This window comes from Vombatus ursinus, unplaced genomic scaffold (genome assembly GCF_900497805.2).
Source record: "Vombatus ursinus unplaced genomic scaffold, bare-nosed wombat genome assembly UNPS02014841.1, whole genome shotgun sequence".
In the NCBI taxonomy this organism is placed as follows: domain Eukaryota; kingdom Metazoa; phylum Chordata; class Mammalia; order Diprotodontia; family Vombatidae; genus Vombatus; species Vombatus ursinus.
The window spans coordinates 36934721-36946722 of NW_020954619.1; the positions used below are offsets into that span (position 1 = coordinate 36934721).

General features: G+C 36.7%; 1 protein-coding gene across 1 annotated transcript in view; it reads right to left on the bottom strand.

Moving 5' to 3' along the window:
- MYT1L (myelin transcription factor 1 like) overlaps window positions 1–12002 on the bottom strand; it is a 361563-nt gene that overhangs the window by 246509 nt on the left and 103052 nt on the right. The window contains exons 3-5 of the mRNA XM_027840345.1: window positions 4420–4474; window positions 4204–4237; window positions 3838–3900 (exon numbers count right to left, since the gene is read on the bottom strand). Of these exons, the coding sequence (XP_027696146.1) occupies window positions 3838–3900; window positions 4204–4237; window positions 4420–4474 (152 nt within the window). The remainder of the gene's footprint in view (window positions 1–3837; window positions 3901–4203; window positions 4238–4419; window positions 4475–12002) is intronic.

Consider the following 12002-nt stretch of genomic DNA (forward strand, 5'->3'; position numbering starts at 1 on the left):
CTCAAAGCCAAATCTTAAAAAAGAAGAGAAGACAAAGTGCTGTATTTTTGAAAGAGCAACAAAAATGGAGGAGGGAACACATATTTAGAATATTCAGTATTTTAAAGCTAGAAGGGAACTTCCAGGGGATCATTTAGTCCAATCACTCCATTTTACAGTGAAAAAAGCAGTGGCCCATAGGGAAGAAATGCCGTGCCCAAAGTCACATGGCTTGTAATAGCAAAATCAGAATGGAAACTCAGAGAGCGTTCCTTCAAATCCAGTGATCTTTCTACACTACAACATGCTGCCTCTCTTTTCCCAAACATACACTATTAAGCAAACACGCGCACACATACACATATAGGTACACACACATATACATTGTTGTTCAGTCACTTTTCAATTGTGTCTAACTCTTCATGACCCTATTTGGGGTTTTCTTGGCAAAGATACTGGACTGCCAGTACCATTTGCCATTTCCTTCTCCAGCTCATTTTATAGAGGAGGTACTGAGGCAAACAAGATTAAATAATTTGCCCAGGGTCACACAGCTAGTAAATGTCTGAGGTGGGATTTGAATTCACGAGTGTTCCTGATTTCAGGCCCAGCACTCAAACCACTGTGCAACCTAGTTGCCTTTCTCTCTGTCTCTCTGTCTCTCTCTCTCTTTCTCTCTGTCTCTCTTTCTCATGTAGTATTCATTAAAAGTCTCCAACCAATAAAAACCACGCATTCTTATAAGATGCAGTGAATAATAATAAAAAATCCTTTAAAAAATCCCCTAGACACATCAATGTAAACTCTCTTGTAAAAAGAAAAACAAAGCAGAATAATAGAATTTTTTATTTGGAAAGCATATTAAATGCTATCTAGTACAACTCTTTCATCCAGATGAGGAAACTGAAGTTCATGTTGGTGACCTAATTTGTCAAGGGTCACACAAAGAGTTGAGGCAGAAACGGGACTGGAACTTAGGTCCTTTCATTCCTGGGTCCATGCCCTTTTTTTGTAATTAAAAAAAAAAAGCAGGGCAAGATTTATTTTGCATATGTTTTTATGAGAATCTCAGGATCCAGATGTGAAGCTGTGTGCTAGCTTTTATTTTTTTTCTGTTTTCAATGTTTTATCCATTTTAAAAAATACATCACTTTGTAATGATCTACTACAATCCCTCTTTTTCACTAGGAGGAATCTCCCTTTGTAATTAACAGGTGCAAATTAGTAAAACAAATCAAGATATTGGCCTTGCAGTAAAATGTATATTTCATTCCACACTCATAGTCCACCACCTCTCTTTTGAGAGGTGGAAAGCATGCTTTACTGTCATTCCTCTGAAGGCATGATTGGTTAAGGAATTGCTCAAACTGTGTTCTTTCCAATATACTCTAATGCATCTGTCAGCAATTGCTATCCAAATTAATCAGAAGTCTATTAATGAGATGTAATCTGACTGATGTATAGATAATTAACATAGCAAAAATAGAGAGAAATTTTAACAACTAAAAAAAATGGATTTTTGCATACATTTCTAAATTTACATGTATTTGTGAGCCCTCCTCAAAATTTCATCTAATTAGCAGGTCTAAAATTCAGGCTGTTCACATACTGCCAAACCAGAATCATGCCTCAAAAGCAAGATGCAGAATTACCATCTTATAAGTACACCTAACCTAACCTTCCTTATCCTTACTTGTATTGCTTGTTCTATTCATTTGGAATAAGATGTCTATAAAATTTCATATGCACACATACTTACATACATCACTCAGATTAGGTATGTACACACATTTGTATACTCACATAAATGGTATGCAGTTTGGCAAAGAATGTGTAAATGTTAAAAATAGCAAATTAGAAACTGTTTATGTTGAACAAATTTTAGATGTGAAATAATTCAAATTATACCTAATTAAGAAAATATTTTCACAAGTCATATTGTATAATTCCTTTTGTACACATTGTCTTATTATTCAACTACTGATTTTATTCAACTGCTGACTGGCCAGGAAAGTATAATAGAAAGACACATACTACTCATTAACTAGATATCTGCTTTGTATTCAAAAGAAATAAACAATGATGTATTTTCAATTTACATGAAAAGTATGGTGTGGTCTCATAAAATTATTTAAATAATTTTAAAACTCCAGATTTTAATTACATTATTCCTGAAAACAAAAGTGAGCTATCTTTTCTTTTTTTTTTGTTAAACATCAGCCACTGTTTGACAAATCAGCTACTCTCCTCTCAACTTAAAATTTTATTGCTTCCTTACAATATAGCATAGAACAATTAATTTTTTTGAGTAATTAACAATTCTGTCCCTTAATTTTCCTGAATGACAATCAAAATAATTATTTGCTTTCCATTATATATTTCTGAAAAAGAAATGCTTATTTGATACTAAAATAAAGATGCTTTTTTAGTTTTCCTAAAAGAAATGCAAGCTGTGTATTACTAACCTAATCCATAATGACTGTACTTAGATTTTTCTTCTTGTCTTTGGTCTGATTCAAGTCTTTCATCTAAATGTGTAACTTAGTATTGAAAGTTCCTTTACTGAAGTCAATCAGATTTTTTTTCCTATAACTTACAGTCTCTGGGAGTTGTCTGGAGGCACTGAGAGGCTTGGTGACTTATTCATAGTCACATAGATAGTATGTGAAAAAAGGAAGATTTGAACTCAGATCTTCCTGACTTCAAGGTAAACCTTTGCTGTATTGTGCTGTACGTAGTCTCTTTTTCTCTTACCTCAGTGGCTAAAAATACATATTTTCAAAAAATGCATACAAATCCACAATAAATGTCATGACTTCCTGGTGACAATAACAGTGGTCATGTTGTCTGCTATTTAATTTTCTACAGCAATTTTCATAGAAACACCGGTGTTCAACCATTTTCTTATATGTGAAATGTCCTCAGCCATTATAACCAAGGTTTAATACTGAGGGCTAACAGACCACAGGTATGGTTTTCTCTGGAGGCAACCACACCGCAGTATTTCAAATACTTGCCCCCCACCCCTTCCCAAGTAAAGAAACACAGAAAGATTAGATTGCTGTATGACTTTCAGCTACAGTTAGATAACATGCAATTTGGTTTTACTGTCTTATTTTCAATAGTAATCTAAACACATTCTTTTCTTGGGGGCCTCTGCAGTTTATTCCCATTGAGAAGCTAGATTAATACTTTATGAGAATAATGTAATCATTTGGATCTCCAAGTCTCATTATCACTTATCTGTCCCAGACTTTGACCTTTGAGGCTAACCTTACCACATGAATGCCTCTGCTCCAAAGTCTATGCTTTGTTTCCCAATATTAACTATGTTAAATGACAGAAGTCATAGTAGCACAAGAATGTCACCAAGGTCACATTTTAATTTGCCATATGTGATTTACAGACCTACCATGATGAAAATGAGAGAAAGTAGAAGGAAGAAACAAGAGTTCACAGTGAAGTGGTGGGGGATGGTGGGTCATTTCGGTATGCCATCCACATGATAATCACTTATACATTGGCAAGAAAAATGTATATCAAAATGGGTGAGGGTGTCTGTCTACATGTGTAGCTTCTGATTAATCAAAATTTGTGCTGACTTTTGTCTTATTATGACTTTATGCCATGCAGAGATGGTCAGGTTGGCTCATATTCTAAGAAATGCTGTAACTGTGTGAGACAAAGAGGGAGTTTCAAAGGGAAAGAGGAAGGGAAAAAACAAACAAACAAAACCCAAGTACAAAATGCATTGTTTTCCAAGAACACTCAAACAGTCGTTTTCATCATTTAGTTCTGGTCATTTAACAAGGTCACCAAACCCTTCCAGTTACATTGTAGAAAGAACACCAGTATTACCTTCTGTGTCTTGCATATTTGCCACTAACATGACCGCTACCATCACAGCCAGGAGTGGGGCAACTGAAAAAAGGAGGAGAATTAATTAGAGAGGTGTTGTGTGCTGCCGAGAGATTATACTAAAAGCAGGCAGTAGGTTTTACCAAGATGGAGGGCAACAAAGACGGAAAGAGAGAAATCAAATAACTGAAGGGAAAAAAAAAGAGGGGGGATGCTTTTTATTAGCAAGTCTCAGGGGAATTAATTTCATCAGTGCAGCAGGGCCTGAGCAAAGCACCAATGAACTTGAAAGTGCATTATACCCATTAAAAGGCATGAATTTTCTAAATTGCTAATGGGGATACATTTTACACTCAGAGCACTAACCTGAACAGCTCCTGTATGGCTGGTTCCACGGGAACTGTAGAGAGATGGAAAATATATAAAAATTTATCATCTATTACAAGTACCCCTCTTCTAGAGAAAATTACCAAAAAGGTTGTGTAAAAGCAGGGGTCAGAATGAATCGTGCAAAGAGATTCTGGAGGATGAAGGTCACCCTGAGCAGAAGCCTCCAGTGATTTAGTGAAGCAGCAGACGTACCTCGAACCCCTTTGGAGCGTGTGCGATGGCGTTTCTCGTCGGCATCCACCTCCATCTGGGAATAGATTAGCAGGCAGTCAATGTTCTTATCCTGCATGCACAGACTATCAATGCACTGAGTGGTACCGGCTCCCTCACCATTTATTGACAATATTTTAATTCCATTTTATCCTGCAAAGTGAAGTTCCTGGGAGGGGGGTAGAGGTGGAGGAATGAATTTCAGGAAACCTAGATATTTAATTGAATGGGAAACACTGCCTGCCAAACACCCCCCCACCCCCCCCCACCTCCAAGGCCCTTCATAGCCAATGTTTAATCAACAGACTTGCACCTTTTTTCAGAATGTTTAAAAAAATGAAAATACATTGTATTGCTCCCCTTTAAATAGTTTTTCTTACAAGACATCTGAGGTTACTTTGAGATGTACTTTCAAATGTGTACATCACTCAGACATAATTTAATGTAAGAGTTGGAACAGAAGTCAGAAGCTCCTTAGTTCATTCTGTACTTGAACAGAAATTTCCTCTCCATCATCCTCCAGGGGTGGGGAACCTGCAGCCTTGAGGCCACATGTGGCCCTCTCGGTCCTCAAGTGAGGCCCTTTGACTGAATCCAAACTTTACAGAGCAAAGTAGGAGGCCACAAGTTCCCCTCCTATGTTAGCCCCTTCCCTGACATAACAACCCTTAAAATGAGGGCCTGTACAGGGTGGCAGTTACATGTATGCCTGTAGCTAAGGCTATAGGATAGAATTCTTAAATAGTATGATCGCTATCTATGAAGTTTAAAATGAGGCAAAAAAAGAGACACATTTCCCTAAAACAGAAGAGTGTGGAATGACCAAATAGGAACAAAAACAAAATCAGAGGGAGTAAGTGAGGGAAAAAAGGAATGAGAGGGAGAGGAAGACAGGAGAAGAGAGGAAAAGAGTTATACAGTGAAGGAAAGGAAGAGGAAGAGATGGATAGAGGGACAGGGAAAGAGGGAGAAAGGAAAAGAGAGAAAGAGGGAGAGAGGAAGAGAGAAGAGAGAAAGAGTAAGAGGTGTTGTGTAGGACAGACAAAGAGAGGAAGAGAGAGGAGAGAGAGAGAATAGAGAAAACAAACACCTCATATCCCATCTAATTGAACTATGCTTCTTCATTTTCATTCATACTGATAAATCAGATTTGTTTGAACAGATCTGTACATTTCATCATTGGCTTATAATAACATGAGTGTAATAAATAATTTTATAATGTATTAATATTAACCAACAGCAAATCTACCTAGCAACCTTTACTGGAGAACCTTACTTATTATACTGTAGAGACCGATAAGTGATAAGCCACTGAAATGACAGCTCATCTCTACCCCCATGACACGAATGTGACTTCAGTTTTCTGAGCTGTGATTTCTCTGCCCTGTCCATGTGTCCATATTTAGATTTCTAAACAGAATGAAGATATCAAGTACTGAAACATGTAGTTCTATACTATACTACAGAATAACAGACTTCCTGGCTGTTTAGATCTCATAGGAAGTCTCAACCAGTTTGATCTGATGAATTATATCAATCATTTTGATGAATAAGCCTTTACTCAGTGCCTGCTATGGAGTCATCACTGTGCTTGGCTCTTGGGATATAAAAAGAAAAATGAAACAGCTCCTGCTTTCAAGTGGCTTATATTCTATATACAGAAGAAATCTGTGTTATGACCTACATAATCTAAAGCTATCTCCAAGAGGGGCATATCTCCCCCTCTCCCAGAGGAGAAGATCACAGAAAAAGTTTTTACAAAAAATAATGTCAGTAGCAACAGCTGCCCATTCCCTCATTTCTACAAATTTTTTGTGATTTTTTTTCTATGCAGGTATCCATTATGAAAATGTAAGTAGGGAATAGGCACGCTTTCTTAGATGATTTTCTATAGCAAATGACATCTTCTTTTAGAAATCATTTTTAAAGTGCTAATAAGCCTTTCTCAATTCTGAACTGTGGTGGGAGACCTATTTTTAACCAATCTGTATCATTGTACAGTATTTGCTATGTAGTCAACTTCCAGTTACTTGGGGAAAGTCATTCATGGGGATGGGATAACCTGAAAAAACAAATAGGCATACACATAAAATATTTATAGGTATGATCTTTTGACCTTATTTTAACCAGTAGCTTTCACTTTGTCCCCATCAGCCACCATGCCACCTCACTCCTTACTAGCTTGCTTAAAAGTAGTAAATTGATTAATTTGGATTTTACAATCACTCATTTCTTGCAATGACCATTGATGTTGTGAAGATATTAACAAGGAGTTAAATAACTTAACATTGGGGAGAAAAAGGTCTAAATAATTGTTTGTTGGATAGTTGAAGAGTTTTGCTTTGTAACATGAGTTTCTAGACACCAACTTCAATATATAATAATCTTGTGATGGAAAAGATACAGTCTTAAACCTTTTACTTCCACATACTTATCCCTGAGGGAAAGATTTTCATGTTGTGACATTTAAAAGTTTCAAGAGATATAATTTCTGGATACTTTAATCATTTTATTAACAATGCCAGCATGTTTACTAATAAAAGGATAGTCATTTGGTTGTCTCTCTCTTAGACCAAAGACAATTATGGCTGAGGGCTCATGTCTTATATGTGTATTGGAAAAGGGATGTTCTTGAGGGTGGCAATCAACTCTGATTGGTTAACAATTAATGAGAGAATGAATATTACAATGAGGGGCTGAACCTATTCAAATGAACTTTGATTATGTCATTTGCTTTTAAGTTACCCCCAGCCTTGGGCAATCTATTCAAAGAATTTATCCTCTACCTAACCCTGTACAGAAGGGAGTTCTGATCTAGTTGAGTAGAGTAGCTATATTCAGAATGAGGAGAATGTTAATCCTATCTTCCATCAGCCCTGTCCTTGAGAGTTTGGACAAGGAAGTAGGACAGGGAAAAAAAGGTGGGATCTCCCCAATTTAAATAATTGGTGTTAATATGAGAGAAAAATAATCATTTCTCTCAATGTTAACATAGGTGCACATACCATAGTCTTTCTATATTTTACTAACAAACCCAGAAGGAAAAGCTAGAAAAATATATTCCATTTAAAATAGTTATAGCATATATAAAACATTTAGAAATCTACCTATTTCAACACTCAAAGGAACTATATGAATACAACTGCAAAATACTTTAGAGAAATAAAGATGCACTTAAATAGGTGGTGTGATATTGATTCTTCATGGTTGTATAATGTCAGTATAATTAAAATGGAAATATCATAAAAATTAATTAATTATTCAGTGCCATGCCAAACTACCAAAAGATTACTTTAGACAGCTAGAAAAAAAAAAAACAACATTTATCTGGAGAAAGACAGTGTCATTACCTTTAAGGGAAATAGTGAGAAAAAAGTGGGAAAGAAGAAGACCTAGGCTAGGAATACCAGATCTAAGTATACTACAAAGGCAGGAATTTTCAAAACTATTTGGCACTGGTTAAAATATAGGAAAGTCAATCAATGGAGCAGGGTAGGTAGACAAATATGGAAACAAATCAACTTAATACTAACTTTCCACAAAATCCTTTCAAGTTAACTAAAAAGATAACATTCACAATAAATTCCAAGGGCCTTGGATGATTGGAGGAAAGTAAAGTGGTTTAGTGAAGGGAGCACTAATATTTAACTGGGCTTTGCTACATATTCCCTATGACCTAGGACAAATCATTTGGCTTTTGCAGATCTCAAGTTTCCTGTTTATAAAGTGAGGGTGTTAGGCTTAAATAATCTCTAAAGTCCCTTCCAACTCTAAAACCTGTGGTTGAAGCAAGAAAGTAAAAGATATGAACTGGTTTGTACTCTTAAAGTCATTCTTTCATTTATTCAGTAACAATATCCTTAGGTACCTACTTAATAGCCTTGTTCTTGGTGTTGAGCAGAATACAAAGCTGAGTAAAAATGTGGCCCCTTCTCTGGAGCTGTTTGTATAGATAATGCACATACTCACATAAATAGCCATACTGCAAAGCAGAATGAGTTAAGGACTTAAAAAAGGTACAAGTAAGAGGCTATGGAAATTTTGAAGAAAGTTCATCTAAGGCAGGCCTGTACAACCTGTGGCCCACTGGCCCCTTGCAGCATGCCAAAGTACTTCAGGCAGCCCCTGAAAAATGTAGAGGAAAACATCCTTTGTATGTGAAATCCTTTGGCATGCCACAAATGACTGGTAAGCGGCAGGTTGTGCAGGCCTGATCTAAGGTAAACCATCTTCCTCATTGGATCCCAATGTCCTTTCTCCAGATCTTGCTGAATCCATGTCTAGCATTCTATGCTGATCTCTATGGGTCTAAATCCTTCTCTCTCTTTGAGGCCCAGAACAAAGACTACCTTTTCTGTGAAGCTTCTCCAGTTATTCACATCTCCAATCCTTTTACTCAGCTGAAAGCTTTCTCTTCCTCCTGAAATCTTCCTTGAAAACTCTACCTAGATGTAGCTTTTGCTCTCATCACATCCTATCTTGCACATGCACATGCCCTTCTAATAAATGCCATGCTCCTGAGGGCTAAGTTAATATTTGTAGACCCAGTACTCAGAACAGTTCCTTGAATAGAAGGTGCTTAATAAATGTTTGTTGAATCAAAGTAAGCTTACAATTAGGCACATCTTTGATAACATTCTTATCCTTTGTGGGGTGAAGGTAGGGTGCTCTGAATGGCTTAGTTTCTTCATTTATAAAGTTTCTACTTTGAGATGCATGGATTAAGTTTCTCAGTGGAAAAGTAGTATGGTTGCTAGAGGATACTATAAAAATGAAGCTGTATTGTTAAAGTAATACCATTTAAAAAGGGAAGGCCATTCTACTAAACTCAGCATTATGCAGGTTCTGATTAGAGTTCTATGGCCATTTTAGGACTTTATGATTTAAAAGTGATGTTAAAACCTGGAAAAACTACAGAAGCCAGAAATGAAAATAATGCTGAGTTAGAATAAAGGTTCAATAATAACTTGGCATCTTTCATGAGAAACCCAGTCTTCCTGAATGCATGACATGTGGGTTCAGGTTAATGGAGTTTATTTCTCTCAAAGCTACTGTAGAAAAAAAGGGAAGTTGACTGTATGGTATTCCATATCTCTCAAACCTGTACATGTTCCTGTGTCTTCCCTTCAAAGTGTAGAGGCTCCTTGGGGTTAGATTCCACTTCTGGACAGGATTTAAGTTACTTGCAAATCCCTTAAGTTTCTTTGTCTATAATGTGAGGGCTTGGACTAGATAACTTCTAAAGTTTACTTGAAAGCCTAAGATCTTATATAAAGTGATGGTTCAGATTGAAGTAAATTTAGGAGACTCACTCTAGCAAGAAGCAAACACAGGGGCACAGTTCAATTTAATTTAACAAGTACATAAACACTTTCTCCATGCAAGGAACTGAGCTAGGTGCTAGAGATTAAAAAGCAAAGCAAAGCAAAACAAAACAAACCCCTTTCTTTCCCTCTAGGACCTTGGATTTTACTTAGTGAAACACAATTTACAATATAGGGATTTACAATCTAAGGGTTTTAAGAGGTGGAGGTGGGAAGGAAGTACATTCCAGGAGTCAGTCAATAAGTATTTATTAAGGGCTTATGATGTGCCAAGCACTGTGCTAAGCATTGGGGATACAAAGAACGACAAAAAATCCATGCCTTCCAGGAGCTCAAGGACAGTCTGTACAAAGGCACAGGGGAAGAAGAAAATGAAGTGAAAAGTTTAGGGAAAGCAAGGAGGCCAGTTTGGGGGCAACATAGCATGCATGATGATGAATAATTGGGAATAAATCTGTAAATATACCTAGAACCAGACTATGAAAGCCTTTTTAAAGGCTAGGTTGAAGAATGTGTTCTGAAATAATGGGGACCTTCAGAGGGCAAAACAATTTTGAAACTTTTTTGAGGATCTAAATAACTTTGAAAGACTGAAATTGGTTTTAAGCCTTCTGAATTGAATTTAATTCTCTGGATAGCCTTCTGAGCAGCTTAGAACACTTAGAAAGATATGTATGTTTTGACTTTTTAATAGGGCTGGGTGTCATGGGATAAAGCAGTTGGCAGGTAGGTATTCTCTTGACAATTAACTAAATAAAATTTGAAATATCTTAGATGTTATATTTATATAATTGTAAAGTATATTTCTATGTTTTAGAAAAGTGGTCAACAACAATAAGGTAATGAGAGAATTCATGGGATTAGGACAGCAAGTGGTTAATTGTGGGAATTGAGTGAACCACACAGACTCCATCTTGTGACTCAATTCTGGAGCTAGCTTAATTTCTACTTAATTATGAGTCTAGCCCAAATTCTGTCCTTTGAGAAAACTTAATTCAATTGCAGGAATTGGAAGAAAATCTTATCGTATTGTTTAAACTTATTCCTGCATGGCTGGGAAACTGGATCACCTCTCCTTGCTTAGAGACCCTTAATCAAGACTATGTTATGCTGAACAGAAACCCAGTCAAATCCAAAGACTGATGCAAGGAGTTTTCTCACAATTATTCATCTCAAGCAACTCATATGTCTTATCTGAAAACTGGCCTTACCCTTATCAATCAGTTATTGTTTCCGTGTTCCCTTGATACTTGGGGAGTGGGACACCTTTTTTTCTGAATTCAGGGGATTGTATCTGTTTACTTTCCCCCTCCCAACTTAGAAAGTTCCTTATCTTTCCTCCAATTAGAAGTCAGATTACCTAGTATTGTACTGTTTCCCTTTTAATTAATTGGCCTTATTTGATTAATTGTTTTTAATGTATAAAAGTCTGTATCCCCCTGTATTGGGGGTCCAGGCTTAAGCTGAGAAAGTCTGGTCCCAGTTTGCTAGGCAATTGGTATGCATTGCTTAATAAATTGATATGCTTGGAAGATTGAACCTTTGTTTTCCTCAGACGTTTCAAATCTTTCACCTGTTACCATCAAGAGCTCCTTGTTTGCATAGGTAAGCACACAGATTATACACACACACACATACACACACACACTCACATACAAACAAACACACTGATATTCAGAATCATAGAATCAGAGTCATAGTCATAGACTTTAGGAACTGGAAGAGACTTGAGAATTTTTACTAGTTCAATCCTCTCAGTCAATAAACGTTTATAAAGCCCCTGCCATGTTCCAAGCACTGTGTTAAGCTCTGGAACACAAATAAGAAAAAGAAAAACAGTCCTTGCCCTCAAGGAGCTTGCAATCTAATGCAGAGGAAAGATAACACACAAAAGGATACTGAAGGGAATGGAGAAGAAGGGACATGATGGAGAAATGCAAAGAATGCACCTGGGTGGGAAATGAAGAGAAGGCTGACCAGTATGCTCTCCTTAAATGAAAGTTTTGAGAAAAGTTCCTTGCTTTCCCATAGGAAGGGCAGGGGACTGATGAGGTGTGAGGACCAAGGCTGATACAGTATGTTAAGGTTTCTAGGGACATGATAGAGAAGTTTAAAAGATGTAGCTAGGTGAGACATGAAGGTGAAGAAACTGAGGCTGCTCTCTGATTATTTCACTTTTGTTAAGCATTGTTTTCTCAACTATATTATAAGTTCCTTGAGGGCAAAGACCATTCTCTTCTT